At 37.0% G+C, this 18172-nt stretch overlaps 1 protein-coding gene across 14 annotated transcripts in view; it reads left to right on the top strand.

Annotated features, from left to right (window-relative positions):
- Nucleotides 1-18172, top strand: part of SYNE2 (spectrin repeat containing nuclear envelope protein 2) — a 319309-nt gene that overhangs the window by 198078 nt on the left and 103059 nt on the right. For 12 of the 14 annotated variants that reach the window (XM_036906082.2, XM_036906091.2, XM_057488386.1 and 9 more), the window contains 6 exons: nt 3523-3708; nt 6641-6763; nt 7949-8131; nt 12034-12165; nt 15469-15666; nt 16244-16318. In XM_036906082.2, the coding sequence (XP_036761977.2) occupies nt 3523-3708; nt 6641-6763; nt 7949-8131; nt 12034-12165; nt 15469-15666; nt 16244-16318 (897 nt within the window). Of the gene's footprint in view, nt 1-3522; nt 3709-6640; nt 6764-7948; nt 8132-12033; nt 12166-15468; nt 15667-15992; nt 16144-16220; nt 16319-18172 lie in introns of those variants that run through there. The other 2 variants (XM_057488389.1, XM_036906087.2) reach the window with 2 other exon arrangements.

Genomic DNA, 18172 nt, shown 5'->3' with positions numbered 1-18172 from the left:
TGGTCTCTCTTTTAGGGATTGTTGTATTTGTTGTATTTTCAAAAATAGATATGGTTTTGGGAGGAGATTTCCGCTGCTCTACTCATGCCGCCATCTTGGCTCTGCTTTCCCAAGCATTGATTCTTAAAGTGACTCTTGTAGTATTAAAATTCACCACCAAACTTAAGTAACTATAACCTTCTATCTGGATTGTATTTGTTAAAATAAGTTTTTATAACCTAACGATGCTACCACAAAGACTGTTGTAATTAAGAATCATTGAAACATAAATTGTCATTGTAAAAATAGGAAAAATTTTAAAATAAACATCATTGAGGTATTATTTACCTATATTTAAATACACCTATTTTAAGTGTACAGCTAATAGAGTTTTGTTAAAGGTATACAGTTGTTTGACCACCACCACTACTGTCAATACAAATAATATTTCTATCACCCCAAAAACTTCCTCGTGCTCCTTCCTTCACAGGCAATCCCCTTTCACTTATCTTTAGTCCTATGGAATCACTCATTACTTTCTGTTACATGGTTTTGCCTTTTCTACAGTAGCCTATAAATAGCAGCATACAAGATGCCTGGCTTCCTTCACTTTCAAGATTGAGACAGGTTATGTTTCTTAGTTCATTCTTTTGGTTGCTGAATAGTATTCCATTTATGGAAATATGCAATATGTTTAACCCTTCACCAGTTAATGGACTTCTGGGTTGTTTCAAGATTTAGTTTATGCATTCCATATCTATTGCTGTGTAACACATTATTCCAGAAGTTAGCAGCTTACAACAAATTGATTATCTCACAGTTTCTGGGGTTCATGAGTCCAGGCACGGCATAGCTAAATGCCTCTGGCTTAAGGTCTCATGAGAAAGCCATTAAGGTGTGGGCCAAGATTGTGGTCTCATCTGAAGGCTCAGTTTGGGTAAGGGAAGAGAGGGGATGCACTTCCAGGCTCATTCATGTGGTGTTGGTGGGCCTCAGAAGGTCATCTTCTGTACACAGATATGTGGACCTCCCCACAAGGTTACCAGGTGCCTTCTCTCACCATAAACAATCTAAAAGAGAGTGAGAGAGAGCTCCCATGATAGAAACTGTCTTTTCATAATCTAATCTTGGAAGTGACATCTCACCACTTCTGCTTTATTTTATTAAAAGTAAGTCCGTAACCCCAGCCTGCATCCAAGGAAACTTGATTATAAGGACATGAATACCAAGAGGTGGGGATCTTTGGGGGCCAACTTAGAAGCTGCCTACCACAAGCTATGAGCAAACTGCTATGAACACTCATATACAGTTGTGGACATATGTTTTCAGTTATTTCATTTGGTAGGTACCCAGAAGGACAATGCTGGCTTTTATGGTGAGTATTTAACTAGATAAGGAACTGCCAAATTGTTTTCCAATATGGCTGTACCATTTTTCATTCCCATTGGCGATGTGAGTTCTAATTGCTCCATATTCTCATCAGCACTTGATACTATCTATATTTAAAATTTTAGCCATTGCAGTGGCATGTATTGGTACATTGTTGTGGTTTAAATTACATTTTTCCAATGATTAATTGATTTATTTAAGCATTTACCCATGTACTTATTTGAGCATTTATTCATATTTTTGTCATTTTTACATTTAATTTGTGAAATGTCTGTTCAGATTCTTGTTGTGGTTTTTAATTACTTTTACTGAATTTTAAGAGTCATTTATAAAATACTCTAAAAACTAGTCCTTTATCAGATATGTGATGTATAATGTTTTCTCCCAGTCTATGGCTTGTCTTCTCATATTTTCAGTATTGTCTTCAGAGAACAAATGTAATAATTTGGGGAAATCCAATTTGTCAATGTTTCTGTTTTATGGATTACTCTTTTGTATTGTATCTAAGAAATCTTTAACCCAAGGTTTCAAGGATTTCCAACTATCTTTTCTTCTAAAACTTAAATAGCTTTAGCTCTTACTTGTAGGTCTATTATCCATTACAAGTTAGTTTTTGGGTAGTATAATTTGAAGCAAGGATCAAGGCTCATTTTTTCCTGTGGAGATACCCAGTTGTTAGCACCATTTGTTGAAAAGACTCACCATTGAATGACTTTGGTGGCTTGCTGAAAATCAGTTGCCTTCATTTATGTAAGTCTGTTTCTGGACTTTCTCTTCTGTTCTATTAATCTATGTGTCCATTTCACCAATATGCAGTCTTGATTACTGTAGCTTAATAGCAAGTCTTGAAATCAGATAGCATAAATTCTACAACTTAGTTCTTCTTTTTCACATTTGTTTGGCTAATCTGGGTCTTTTGCTTTTCCATATAAGCCTTGAAATCAGCTTGTCATACCTATATAGAGGTCTGTTGGGATTTTGAATGGGATTGCATTAAATCTGTAGATTAATTCGGTGAGAATTGACATCTTAACCATATTGACTATTTCAGTCCACGAACATGAGATATCTGTGTATTTTGGTCTTCTTTAATTTCTGTCTGCAGTATTTTATAATCTTGAGTGAATAGGTCTTACATATATATGATATGAATTATTATTATGTTACTATATTTATCCCTAAGTATTTTATGATTTTTGATATTATTGTAAATAGTATTATTGGTAAAAGGCATTGGTTTTAAGTTTTGTTTCCTTAAAGTTTTCTCCTAGGATTTTGAGTAAGCCAATATGAAATTCTGAATAATCTGATTGATTTGGAAGGCTCATGACTAGAATTTTCATTGCATAAGTAAATGTTCTTTCTCATATCTCAAATGTCCATATTTTTTATGGAATTACCTGAAGACCACATTAGCAGGTTGAAGATTTCCAATAGGTGGCTGAGATATATTGAAATCTTAAGTGAAGACTGTCTAAGAAATTCTAAAAACAGATGTTTTCTACTTTCATTTGGTTTTATCATATAGAGCTGTTGGTATTCAGGTCAATTCAAGATACAGAGATGTCTCATGGAAGTCAGTGGTATCATCTGGTAAGGCTGAGGAGGACAGGCAAGTCACAGGACCGCGTTTTCATTTCTCATCCCCATACTTTCTATTTCTCTCACACCCATATTCCCAAAATTATAAGTGCAGCCAATTGGAGAGAGATTGAATGACTCTCCTGGCTTCAGTTCCAAATTACAGAGGGATGGACTACAGGTTAGGTGTTCCTGCTGGAGGAACAGGGTTATGTGGTATTAAACAGCAGCTGCAAGCCCACCAGAATGAATAGAAACTCTAAAGTCATCCACTGCCATTGACAATAGTATTCAGTGTTTTATTTTGTGACTGGAAATGAACAAGAGTTTGAAAATGTTGACGTAAACTTAAATTTTCTCTGTTTTAGGGTTTTTTAAATTAACGTATAATTGACACAAAACAATGTTAGTTCCAAGTATACAACATAACATTCAGTATTTATAAATGGCATGAAATGATCGCAAAAACATCCATCACCATACACAGTTACAGAATTTCTCGGATTAAAATTTTAATCAACTTGTTTTAATACCTTGATGTTCTTTTTTTTCCCCTCGTTTCTTATTATCTAGATGGCTTTGGAGGATTCAGAACAGAAGCACAATCTTCTACATTCAATTTTCACAGATCTAAAAGAATTGTCAATAGTTTTTGAAACAGATGACTTAGTACAGTCTGTACACAAGTTAAGTTATCAAGTAGCAGCTTTACAACAAAAAATCATGGAACACCTTCCACAGATTCAGCTCATGGCTGATGTAAGTTCACACCATAAAGATGTGATTCTCTTTGATTACAACTTATATTTGGATTTAGGATGAATTGTGTTTTAATCAATATTTTTATATTGAATCAAAGTATCTAGTAAATTGTCCACACGGTACAATTAATCCATGAAAATTACAGCTTTTTTAGTCAAATTATTTAAACTGAGGTGTTTTTAAAGTATTTTTTTTGAAAATTTATATTTCTTACTGTTAGTGGTAGACTACTTTGAACATATTTGTTAATCAGTCCTTTCAAGATGTTTCAAATGCCTTTAATAAATATTTCAAAATATGAAAGAGAACTTAACTGATAGGAAGATTTTGAAGATGACTTTCTTGAAGTACAGAGACTAGTGTACCAAGATAAGACTTTGGAAAAAGGTTAAAGTATATGAACATTTTTCCAATTTGGAAAAAGTTGAGGAAAATACATAGTATGATGTCATTTTTATAGTTAAATGATAAAATTTTCACTCTTTTGATATAAATTGCTCTGGTAAATTTACTGTTCTAGTATATTGACTAATAGGCTCCCAAATATTACTAAGTCTGTTTATTGAAAGCCATCTTGGAACTAAAGTATTTAATGACTTCAAAAGTACATAGATAAATGCAGAAAACAAGATAAATCTGAGAAATCACAAGTTATATCCAGATGGCATTAAATGTTGTAGCTCTAGTAGTAATAAATTCAGAGAGGGAAAGTAAAAAAAGATAAGAGGCATGAAGTCTTTGTTTAAATGAATTAACTGTAAGTTGGGGGATTAACTTTATTAAAATGTGGTAATATATTGTCGTAACATTGCCCTCTTTATTGCTGTTACTGATCCTATGGGGTTTTAGAAATTTGACAGATTAAAAGCCAGTGAATATTCCAGAGATTTTTGGGGTCTCCAGATCACATCAAGGATGTGTTGCTGGGCCAGTGGCAATTTTAGAATCAGCTTCAGAATTTCTGATACAATTGGCTTAGGTGTGGTGTGATAAAGGAGAAAACACTTATTTTGCTAGTAAGTAAATGGTACCTATGAGTGTGGCAGAAAGTACACAGTGCTTATCATCATATTTTACTTTAACCTTACTGGTATTTACTGTACTCCATACATGGTGTTATTAAAAATACCCTCCCCCCCAACCAAAAAAAAGAAGAAAGGAAAAAAGAGATGGTAGAAAAAATAAAACTAAAATAATGAAGAAAAGGGGGAGAAAGGGAAGGAAGGAGGAAGGGAAGAGAGAAGGTATGATTAATTAGATTTATTTTTTGTGTATAACTCTGCCAGTTATTACTGGTGTGATGTTAGTGAAACATTAAATATCACTGGGTCTCAAAAAAATAAAGTGATGTCATTTCTTTTAATTTGTATTTCATTCAGTGAATTACACTGCTAATCAAACTCATAAGTATATGAAGACACACTGACTGATCTATTTTTCATTTATGTTCTTATTTCTTGAGTTATATTCTACTTTACTTTTTAAAATACAACAAAAAATCATATCCCCATTCTCAGTCCAGAAGTGGTCTATTTAAAAGGAAGAGTCCTGATCAAGTAAGTTCATTTGTTTTCCTTTGTCAGAGAGGAGATACCATTGATGTAAAGGTACAGATTAGCAAAGAGGAAATTAACAGATATATCTCCTAGGTCATTCACCAATAATAGATATTTATTGAGGGCTGCTGTGTACCAGCCACTGGAGTTTTAAGTAATTTTATTTTAGCATGAAGCATATGAGGCATTTAAGGGTAGGGTCACATAGCAGAGTTAGTCTTCATTATTTACCTTTTGTTTCTCTGTTATTTACCTTTTGTAACACTTGGTTACCACACTTTCGTAACTTCAAGGAATAATAATTGCTAAATATTCTTGGTTATTGAAACTTATTCCAAAGTTTTTCAATTCTTCTACCATTTTTTATGGAAATTACCCTTAAAAATATTAGATGCTTGTGTATATACCTTTCTAAATAGAAGGTACTGAAAATAACTTGATATAATTTAACTTTCCTTACAATTTGAAGATATCACTAGAAAATTGCTGCATTTACTGCTTCATTTGCTTATAAAGTTATGTTTGCCTGTATTTAATGGCTCTAAACTGCTATAATTTGAAATCCTCAGTATTTTTCTGTGTAGTTTTTTCTGTTCCCTTCATTATTACTGTACCTTTTTATAGCTACAGTGTATCTGCATCCAGCTCTTAAAGTCGTAAGTCCGAAGAACATCTGACAGTGAGAGAACCTCAGTATGTAGCTTTTAGAACACATATTGTGCCATTTTCACTCAAGGTTCTTGGCCAGGTTCTAGAGATTGATATTGATGACAGAATAACCACCAGACAAATGATCTATTGTCTAAGTTAATCTGAGTCAGTTATAAAGTAATTGAGTAACTGCATGGCAACAGCTCATTTGGAGACTCCAAGAAAAGCCTGCCAATTTTCCAGCTCCTTTTGTGTTTGTTTCCCCGAGAGTAACTATCACTTTACTTAAAGTGGTGGGAATTTAAAAAATGCTAGAGCCACTTGTATTCAAGTGTTCAAACACATTCCAAAGGTAAATCTAAAGGGTTTGTGTGCATATAATTGAGAACTACTTGCAAATTGAATCAGGCGCATACTGCTTTTGTTCTCATAGTAGAAGTAATTGAAAATTGGCCATATAAGGTAGAGTCACATAACAAGTCATGTAAAAGTTATATTTTTTAACAAGGTATGAACAGTGCTGTGTAGTATGGTATGCTATTAAGAGAATAACATTTTCATTGAAAACAACATTGTGTAGCAGCACTTGTTAGTTTTTAAGAAGGATATGTAGCGAACATATTTTGGTTAAATATGCAAATAGATGAATGGCAATAAATTGTTTACTAGATTATTAATGTACAATATAAACTGTGTTGTCTTTTTTGTTTCCAAAATTTTAGGATGTGGTTGCTATTGAAACCGAAGTAAAATCAATGGAGAAAAAAGTTTTAAAAATCAAAACTATCCTGTTATCAAAAGAAATATTTGATTTTTCACCTGAAGAACATCTCAGGCATGGGGAGGTAAGCATGGATCATTATTAAGGTATTTTCTCATACTATTGCATTTATTTTGAAATACGTAATAATATGATGTGACTAAAAAGTCTTGCTAGAGTAATAGAATAAAGTTGGGAAATAGATATGAATGATTATAAATACTGTATTTTAAATCATACAGTGTTAGCTATATAAGGATACTTTTCCTGTAGGTTATATTTTCACTTAATTTCTTCTGAAAACATCAAAGTTTGGAAGTTTTGCCTTCAAGTCAAATCCAAGCGTTTGAGCAGTCCAAGAGCTTGAGCCATAGCAATGCCACTTAATGTGTGATTTTAATCAATTGGTTAAGATTCTTTGATTGGCTCTCATATCCCTGCATTGTATTGCAGTGGTGATGTGGGATGATTATAATGTATACAGAGCCTTTAGCACAGGAACTGGGACACACCAAACAGCACCCAGGTGTTGACTCCCCTTCAGCCTAGGGGTGAGGAGCATGTGCTTTGGGATCAGGTAGACCCGGGTTCTAATCCCAGCTCTACTCTTCCACCCTAACCTCACCTGGGTCCTCTAACTTCTGTGAACACAATTTCCTTACCTATAAGTTCAGATACCTACCACCCAGGGTAGTTGTGAGGATTAGGTGAAACAGTCACCCCTGAAGTACTTAGTATAAGTAAACAGTATCTTCTCATTTGTTGATCATGTAAGTTCAGATTTCTGTGGATCAGGTATCATTAAAGCAAAATATAATTACACTTTTGAGACTTAAGAAATTTGGTAGGTCAGTTCTGTTCAGTCCAATAAGCATTTTTTGAGGGCCCCCTAGGTGGGGAGCCTCGTGCCTGGTGTGCTTGCTACGGAAGTGAATCAGGTGCAGTACCTGCTCTTACATAGCTCTCTGCCTGGTGACCATACGCAAAGCGGAATAGTTCCCTGGAGAGTGGAGGGAGAGAGCAAAGGAAGGGAAGCACCCCCCAAGCGTGGGACTGAGTGCTGGGGGTTGCTTTTGCCCCAGGCATTCTCTCCTGAGACCTTCAACAACCGGATCCCAAGTGATAGAATAGTTCTTTGTAATCTGAGCTGAGGAAATGTTTTAAAAATCAAAACTATAGATTAAAAACTAAATTATACAGTGTTTTAACTTTGCGTGGGTTTAGCAATGACAATTTTTTCATATTTATGTACCATGCTGATATAATTAAGGTCATACTTGAAAATATACGCCCCATGAAGAAAACTATTGCTGAAATAGTGTCTTACCAAGTGGAACTGAGGTTACCCCAGACAGGAATGAAACCTCTTCCAGTGTTGCAGCGGATAAATCAGCTTTCACAAGATATAAAAGTATTGGAAAATGTGACTCAGGAACAAAATGAATTATTAAAGGTGAGCGGTTTATGACAACAGCCAACTTCTAACTTCCTGGATCAGAGTGTTCAGCAGAAGCTGGTTTTGTGTTCAGTTTTTACCAGTTGGGTAGGTCAAACTCCCATGACCATAAGATGCTGCCTGTGTTGATTCCTTTTGGTCTCTTGAGTATTATTATCCAGGAGGTGGCTTTTGATGTAAGAGAGTATCTTGTTCAAATGGGGCTAAAGTGATTTTTCTCAGTTGTTATCCTTGTTCTGGGTGAAGACATGAAAGCACGGTTATGGGCTTTTAAATTCCATTCTGCAATTTTTGTAGACCTACATGGATAAAATGCTGTGAAGAGAGATTGAAATCTCAGCAGTGCCATATGCAGTTCCATGAAGCCGACAGACCTATGCCATATGAGCACCACAGTCATCTCTATGACATCCAGTTACTTGGCTGCTAATCATCTTACTCTTTTTTTAAATAATTTAATTATTATTATTATTTTTTATTAAGATATCATTGATATTCAATATTATGCTCAGGTTTCACACAAGCAACATTGTGGTTACTACATTCCCCACTATTATCAAGTCCCCCCACACACCCCATTACAGTCACTGTCCATCAGCATACTAAGATGCTATAAAGTCACCATTTGTCTTCTCTGTGCTATACTGCCTTTCCCATGCCCCCTCCCCATATTATGTGTTCTAATCATAATACCCTTTAATCCCCTTATCCCTCCCTTCCCACCCACACTCCCCAACCCCTTTCCCTTTGGTAACCGCTAGTCCATTCTTGGAGTCTGTGTTTCTGCTGTTGTTTTGTTCCTTCAGTTTTTTCTTTGTTCTTATACTCCACAGATGAGATCATTTGGTACTTGTCTTTCTCCACCTGGCTTATTTCACTGAGCATAATACCCTCTAGGTCCATCCATGTTGTTGCAAATGGTAGGATTTGTTTTCTTCTTATGGTCGAATAATATTCCATTGTGTATATGTACCACATCTTCTTTATCCATTCATCTACTGATGGACACTTAGGTTGCTTCCATGTCTTGGCTATTGTAAATAGTGCTGCAATAAACATAGGGATGCATATGTCTTTTTGAATCAGTGATCTTGATTTCTTTGGGTAAATTCCTAGGAGTGGAATTACTGGGTCAAATGGTATTTCTATTTTTAGTTTTCTGAGGAACCTCCGTATTGCTTCCACAATGGTTGAACTAATTTACATTCCCACCAACAGTGTAGGAGGGTTCCCCTTTCTCCACATCCTTGCCAGCATGTGTTGTTGCTTGTCTTTTGGATGTTGGCCATCCTAACTGGTGTGAAGTGATATCTCATTGTGGATTGAATTTGCATTTCCCTGATGATTAGTGATGTGGAACATCTTTTCATATGCCTATTGGCCATCTGAATTTTTCTTTGGAGAAGTGTCAGTTCAGATCCTCTGCCCATTTTTTAATCAGGTTATTTGCTTTTTGGGTGTTGAGGCATGTGAACTTTTTATATATTTTAGATGTTAACCCCTTATCAAATACATCATTTATGAATATATTCTCCCATACTGTGGGATGCCTTTTTGTTCTGCTGATGGTGTCCTTTGCTATACAGAAGCTTTTTAGTTAGATATAATCCCACTTATTCATTTTTGCTTTTGTTTGCCTTGCCCAAGGAGGTATGTTCATGGAAATTTGCTCATGTTTATATTCAAGAGAGTTTTGCCTATATTTTCTTCTAAGAGTTTTATGGTTTCATGACTCACATTCAGGTCTTTGATCTATTTCGAGTTTCCTTTTGTGAATGGTTAGACAATAATCCAGCTTCATTCTCTTGCATGTAGCTGTCCAGTTTTGCCAACACCAGCTGTTGAAGAGGCTATCTGTTCTCCATTGTATGTCCACAGCTTCTTTATCATATATATTAATTGGCCATTTATGTGTGGGTTTATATCTGGACTCTCTATTCCATTGATCGGTGGCTCTGTTCTTGTGCCAGTACCAAATTGTCTTGATTACTGTTAATCATCTTATTCTTGATCAAACATGTGACACAGGTAGAAGAAGCATTTTATCTTTTTACCTATGAAGAGACCAGGGTCAGAAGACTTAGATGACTTGCTGGAAGACCACTGAATTAATGCCTCCAGATTCCTTTATTTACAAACAGGTTAAGAATTTGTATGATCCTTCATCTCCAGGTCTTTTCCTTCTAACTGATGACATCTTTAACCCCCTTCCAGGGTGGTTTTTTTTCCCATGTTTTGTTTGATCTCATCTCAAGTCAGGAATTATTGGATTGAAATTATATTTTACTTTGGTTTGTATTCCTAGATCAACAACCACTCTCACAAGAAAGTAAGTTGGTGAAAGAACCTTAAATTCCACAGACTTTTGTCTTTCTTGGTAGACCCCACTCCTGCCTGCTTTCCTGATTAGATGGAACAGGGTAGGAGACAAGGTTATTTTCACTCCTTCCATACCACCACCTGGTTTTAGGAAGAAAACTGCTGTCTCTTTCTCTTGAAATTTCATTCACGTTTAGGTGACCGCTGTGCTGTCCTCAGGTTTAAGGATGTAGTAATCTCTGCTTTGAGTCTTGGCTCATACAGTCTTTCTGCCTTGGCTGTGGGTCAGTCGATGTCATTTCCTGTCTTTTCCCCCATGCGGAGGAAAAAAGATCTGGCATTCTACTGTTTTTCGGTAATATAAAATGAAGGAAAAACAAAGAGTTGATCTATTATTTTTAATCTTCCTGTGCTTATTGGCCTCCTGGTCATGAAAAGAAAATAACAGTTGTAACTATGTTTTAAAGTAAGTTCTTCACAAGATGAAAGGGGGGAAATAGAAAAGGAAATTATATTTTGTGCTAAGTTTGATGTCGAACTGTTCTGCTAAAATTTTCCATCTTGCTATGTTGGAAATCAGATGTCATCTCGTACATTTCAAAGCAAGTAAGCAGTGGTAATGAAAATCATTAGAATGTGGTATTTTTCTTTTAACTCCTACTTCAGATATTCTTAAGTGCCCTCGCTGTGGAAAACAAGACAAATTACTTTTGGGGGGAGTAATTGGATGCAGCTCATTATTGAGGGCTGGGGAACAGGTGTGTGCAGTGAACTGTTAGTTGTTTCCGGCCTACAGTTAAAACTGTGGTTAAATATTAAAGAAAGTACAAGGAAGAATTCTGTGTTGGCCAGAAACTGTAATTTAAAAGAAAGGCTTTTTGCTTTGTTGTAAAGCATACCAAGGCAGTATCTAGATCTTTTGAAGTCAGTTTCTTAATCTTTCATTGTATCATTTAGTACCCAAATAGGTTTAAGCTCTCCTACTCCCCTCACACTAGATTCCTAGGTATTATTCTGAGAATTTTGCCTTTTTCTGCAAACTCAAACTGCTCTCAAACCCTTACTGTCTTACTCAAAATGTACATCACTGATTCTAAAGGACACCAGGTGATGAGTGGTTGGAGCGGGAAAATCCATCATCTGTCATATGACATGCCCTTCCCACTCTGAATCAGCAATGTCTCCTTTCTATATATAAAGCATCACATGTAGCCTGTATTAAAATGGCATATGTGACATGTCAATAATTTCATAAAACATAGCAACTTTATGTCAACATGCCATACAATGCTTCTCAGAGTAAGCCCACTAGACTGGAAATACATAAGATCAAAGGTGTGTCTGATTAGACTTGTACTTCAAGCACTGCCCAAGGTGCCCTGGCATCTAGTAAAGCAAGAAGGTCAGGTGCTGTTGCAAACATCATTCTCTAAATTTAGGCTACGGTTAGCATTGCAGTCTCTGGATGCATAGCTGCTGTAATTGATCAGAATAAGTACAGGGATAGACCTCAAAGCACCCTATTCATCTAGTCCTTAGAATATGACAAAGATTCTTCTTTTGGGGGGTTTATTTTATAGATTGTCATAAAACAGACTAATGAATGTGATGAGGACATTGAAAATTTGAAGCACATCTTAAATAATAATTCAGCTGAGTTCTCCAGTGAACGTATGCCACCAGATCAAGCTGCCAGCCTGCCACAAGTCCAGGTATGTTCTTCATTCGTTCACCCAATAGTTCATTCAATAGTCCCATACTAAGCTGTTGGTGTCTAGAACCCTTTGTGATGGTGTGTATATTTTCTACTTCTTTCTTCCAGTGAAAGGTATATTTAATGTGTGCATTGACTTTCCATTCCTGTTTCATAAAATAGGTGATTATATAACTATCCTAATGGAAGGCCCTCCAAGTGTCCTTAGCTTCAGCTTTTAGCTTGTTTTGGTCTGAAGTTGCACTAGTACCGAAGAAGTTAATGTAACACACAATGTTTGGACAACCTGATTTTCTGGCTAGCTTTCTCGGGGAGGGAATAGGCAGTGTGGGTTGGCTGGGCTTTAGAGGTAAAGACCCTGAGCGCAGTTAAAATGAAGAGTTCCATATTGGAAGCAGTATTTCCATATGCTATAATTAACAATGTCCTGTGGACCTAGTTGCAGTGGTTTGCATGTTAAACCTCTAATGCTACAGGCTTTTTTTTAGTCCTTGTTTTTTGCTTTAGTACTTTATAACAAAAAGCCTGATTATATGCCAAAGATTGTAGGGAGCTACTTCTTTCCTGCCATCAAGTTGATAGAGGCAGGCAATTGGCTATAGTATTCAAAGCCAAGTCACACCACTTGATTAAATGTGAGACCTAGGCAAATTAGGTTAAGTGAAGTACAGAGGGACCCAAGGTGGCGCAGCCATTAAATGATACACTCAGTAAGGCAGATCAATACTAAAGTCTCAGCATTGTAAAAAACACCAGGTCTCCCTTTACGCTAGAAAAGTTAAGGACCTCAAAGAGATTTTTTTATATGAGCTGTATCTACCATTATAGAAACGAGTTCAACTCAAAGACGTAAAAATATTTTAGTTTATTTAAAATAGCAATACAAACCCATTGTATGTTGATACAAATAATAGGATTTTGTGGAAAAAATTACATTTTCCAAAAGAAAATATAGTGAGAAGAGTGACACTGTTTCACATTTTTGCAAATCTCTTTACTGTCTGGTTAACTAGAACATAGTTTGATTCTCACTGGCTTCTTCATTCCATCCAGCGAGGTATGTGGTTTTAAGTATATAAAAACAATCCAGCCCCTCAAAGACATGTACATAGAAATAATTGTGGACACTCTCTGAACTCTTCAACAAGTAGAAGTTACTGACACATTTGTTGTTAAAAGGTATCTAAAGCCATGTCAATGAACTTGTGATACTTGTACATTAAAATCCATTGGTCAGTCTTGTACTTTGAATGGATCTTCTAGCCATGCATGAATTTATAACATTGTGCTTGGTCATTTGGAAAATACTGTTTCACTAGTTATGTAGATCTTCCAAATACTGACACAGTTCAGTAGCTGATACTAAAAGACTCACATTCATTAATTGGAACATCTATGTCTTCAGGAAAATCGTTAAGTGTGTAGATGTACTATATAGTATATATCCAATATACATATATGCAGTATATAGATACATAGTTCATGTGTGTAACTATATATACATAAATTATATATAGTTTAGCAGCTTTTTTCCCAAGTGAAAAGAAATTCAGCTTGCCGCTTAAATAATCACACAAATGCTTTTCCTCAACCATCATACTTTGGTGGCCGTAGAAGTGCTTTATGTATGCATCCCGCTTTGTCACACAGAATATGAAAAGTAATGTTCTTCTTAAGGATAGTCTTCAGTGAAGCTGACTTTTTTTTATGGCTAAGTACATGATAGTGAAGACACTAGTAAGTACTAAAATAGTTGCTGTCACTGCCTTGATTCATAGAAAGTTCCGGTGGTTTTGCCCACAATGCTTTTGTGTCATCATCACATGGTGAAAAATGTCAACACAGTGAAAGAGTTAAATAGCATTTTAGTATCACTGTGAAAATGACCTTGACCTGATGGGTGTGGACCCTCAGAGGTCCACAGATAATGTTGCTGCAAATGGCCACTGTGTGCCCGACTTTGCCACCATAATGCTGGTGGCTCTGCAGACCTTTCTTTTGCTTTTAAGTGTTACTCTAATGTCTGCACTACGTCTGTTGGGAGGCACTCTACCTCTGGAATTCAGTGCTTACTGAAAATGGCACATAGCACAGCCAACTCAGATTTAATTCAGTTACCAGTCCCCAAAGCAATCACAAGGAGCTGGAGTTCAGACAGTAAGGGGTATTGTTGTTGGGATGCGTGCGATAGCAGAAGAGCCACGGGGCTCAGTGTCCGGAAGTCTGGGTCTGTGTTCTGTCTCTAGCTAGCTGCCACCCTACAGAAATGACCTGCTTTCTCCTGGACTTGTAAAGACATGTTAAATTTCTCTGTGTTAACAAAGATTTTATAATTCTGTATCTAGTGGACGGATGGGTTGGGTAGAAGGGAGGGAGGGAGAGAACAGAAATGAGAACAGAGAAAGAAAAGGGGTATAAGGAGTGTATTAGGAACAAAATTCCAGCACATGAAGGTGGCTAAAATGAGCAGGTTATTTTCGATGTAGCTCTCAGTGCAAAGCTCAAGCAGAGGTCCAATGATGCCGTACACGGGACTGGAGAAGAGGATATTAGACTAGGTGATACTTGCTATTTCTTACAAATCTAGGAGTTTGTCATTCTATAATCTTAGACAGGCAATGGGCACCTGCATTTCCACCATATACAAGAAATTTTATTCTCACACACCAATCATACAGACTTTTAAAGTTACATTATAAAGCTTGGAATTATCTGTTCTTTATTCCCAAAGTAAGTTACACATCATGGTACCTTTGTTTATTCCAATTTGATAGGAAGCTTTGACTGTGAGAAAAGTAAATTCAGTAATAATGCAGAGGCTTCAAAGAATAAAATGAGATTTCTCACATTATTTTATCTTAGTGGCTTCTGAATATTAGTCTGCTTATAGATCTTCTTTGGAGCTTATTAAAGTGCCGGTTCCCAGGTCCTGACCCTGTGGATTCTGGTTGGTCAGTCCTGTGGCCAATGGAGTGGTGGCTCCCAATCTTGGCTGCACAGCAGTCACCTGTGGAGCTTCTTAGAAATTTATGAGCCTCAGCTTGACCCCCAGAGGTTGATTGGCTAGGTGTCAGGTGAGGCTAAGGCATCCTATAAGGTTGCTTAGAAACCCTCCCCAGGTCATTTGAAAATGCAGCCAGGATGGAGAGAACTAACCTGTGCTGAGACTAGCTGCTGCTCTGCAGACTGAACAGCAGAGAACAGTCCTGTCTCCCGTGCCAGCCTTGAGTGCTGGCAGGCTCTTAGGGGCATGCCAGGGCCTCAGATGCACCAAAGCAATGCAAACACTCTTTCTGCACAGGGAGAGAGAGAAGGTCTGGAAAAGCAGATTCAGGGTTTGAACCAGAAAAAAGACGACTTGTTGGTGGACTTGAAAGCTGCCATACTGAGCCTTCACCAGCATTTACAGCAAGAACAGCAAGAGTTAGAAAAAGAAATGCTGACGGCTGGAGCAGCAGCAGAAGATGGAATGGCTGAGAGAGATGTTTCTGAGTGGAAGGTGGGTATGACTTTGGGTTAATATTGGTCCCACATTCTGCAAGGGTGTTAAATTGGTGGTATTTTTCACCTGAAAAGCCTGTGGCATCTGCCTATGGCCTATAGTAAAGGAATTTTAAAAAGTGGAAATACTCCACCTGAGACTGCCCACAAGTGAATATAAACCTGTGGGGTGTGTCTGTTCTGGACTTAACCCAGAATTCTTATGCCTGAATTACTTAAGGCAGTGCTTATGAAATTCCAGGGGCAGGTGGGTGGGAGCCTCCCTTTGAATAGTCAGCACATTGCAAACTCAAAAATGTACCCAGCACCTCTTTGAGCCCACTCTTGTGTCCACATTCGTCAGTGAAGCACATTCTTGATCTTCTGATGAGGGGCCACAGAGGGCAATGCAAATGGAAGGCTTTAAGGTTTGACCCAGTCGTGATAATTTGGCTGGCTGAGCTGGAGGTTGCTTATGTAAAGTGAGTGAAAAAAAGTGAGTAAAAAAATAGCTCCGTGAAAATGCAGTGAGGCCAGAATCCTGGTGATAGTGAATGGCAGCCTGGCTGCAAGTGTCTTTATGTTGTGCCTTTCAGTTGAACAGAGCTGGTTCCATGTCTCTCCTGCCAGCAGTGAAGGAAGAGGCTGAAGACAGCTCGCTGAGAAGTGAAGTAAGGAAACTGATTTTCTCCTTCAAGTTTGTTAGAACCAAAATTTCTAAAAGAAGGTCACTGAGAAGATCTTAAAATGAATGGAAACAAGGATGTTTAAACTTAGTGCTGACATAAGGGTGATTAAAGCAGTTCTCTTAGATTATTAGTGTTGCTTAAGTGCAGCTAAATTACTTCACACCAGATAGGGTAAAGTAATTTACTCACACTTGTTGGCATAAGGGAGAAGATGAAGTTCTTTCTTGTATCCTGCCATCTGAGTACTTTCTTGAAGTTATGAGAGTATGCTATTTGTCACTCCTGGTGTGCTTTCAGAACTTGGTTTTCCCATATTTGAATTGCTTCTTCAACATCATTGCCAAGGACATGAAAAGTTGTGTTAGCAACTGATACTAATGCTTAACTACTTCATTTGAACTGGTTGAATGAGACATTTACAATTATCTTTCCTGATACCGATTTCCATTTCATACTTTAAAAACGAAAGTTACAAAGGTCTTTTATACTTCAAATTCTTTATGTATCTTTGTATATCTTTAAAATCTTTCCTGATACTGATTTTCATTTCATACTTTAAAAATGAAAGTATAATAGGTCTTGTTCCAACAGGAAGAAAATTGTAGCAATTTAGAGGTTTTATGTCTACGTGTAACCACCAGACTCTTTCTGCAGTTGGTAAACAGCTCCATTGTCACACAGAACAACCCATTACAGTGTTTCACTAGGACATGGTGGAACTGAGGGGTAGGTCAAGAAAAAGAGTACAGGTTTACTATATACTCCGACCATCAGACAACTTCGTAACCTGATGAGGACCTTTCACGACAGAATTGTAAGAATGGATGAGGTACCAGGGCCAAAAAAAAAAGTGTATGTATGATTCTAACTTGAAATCTGTATTTGCCTCTGGTCTGATTTGTTTATAATTAATATTCATTGGCTATCTCTGACAACAAGAACAAAATATTCATCAAGCTGCTGTTTTAAAGATAGCTTACATTTACCAAAGCAGATTAAGTTCCTAAAGCACTGTTTTAAAGATCTCCTTTGTGTGGCATGAGCCAACTCCCCACTTTTTTTTTCCTATGGGTCACCACATTTTATTTTGAAAAGGTGAATCTTTTTTTTATTAAGGTATCATTGATAACACTGTCTTTTTTTTATTAAGGTTTCATATGAGCAACATTATGGTTACTACATTCACCCAGATTATCAAATTCCCACACACACACCCCATTGCAGTCATTGTCCATCAGCATAGTAAGATGCTGTAGAGTCACTACTTGTCTTCCCTGTACTATATACTGCCTTCCCTGTGACCCCCCTACATTATGTGTGCTAATTATAATATCCCCTTCTCCCTCCCTTCCTACCCACCCCACCCAACCCCTGTCTCTTTGGTAACTGCTAGCCCCTTCTTGGAGTCTGATTCTGCTGCTGTTCTGTTTCTTCAGTCTTGCTTTGTTGTTAAACTCCATAAATGAGTGAAGTCACTTGGTACTTGTCTTTCTCCGCCTGACTTATTTCACTGAGCATAATACCCTCTAGCTCCATCCATATTGTTGCAAATGGTAGGATTTGTTTTCTTCTTATGGCTGAATAATATTCCATTGTGTATATGTACCACCTCTACTTTATCCATTCATCTACTGATGGACACATAGGTTGTTCCATGGCTTGGCTATTGTAAATAGTGCTGCAATAAACATAGGGGTGCATATGTCTTTTTGAATCAGTGATCTTGTTTTCTTTGGGTAAATTCCTAGAGGTGGAATTCCTGGGGCAAATGGTATTTCTATTTTTAGGTTTTTGAGGAACCTCCATATTGCTTCCACAATGGCTGAACTCATTTAC

The sequence above is a fragment of the Manis pentadactyla genome, chromosome 11 (assembly GCF_030020395.1).
Source record: "Manis pentadactyla isolate mManPen7 chromosome 11, mManPen7.hap1, whole genome shotgun sequence".
Taxonomy (NCBI): domain Eukaryota; kingdom Metazoa; phylum Chordata; class Mammalia; order Pholidota; family Manidae; genus Manis; species Manis pentadactyla.
This window is presented reverse-complemented; position numbering and strand designations above follow the sequence as displayed.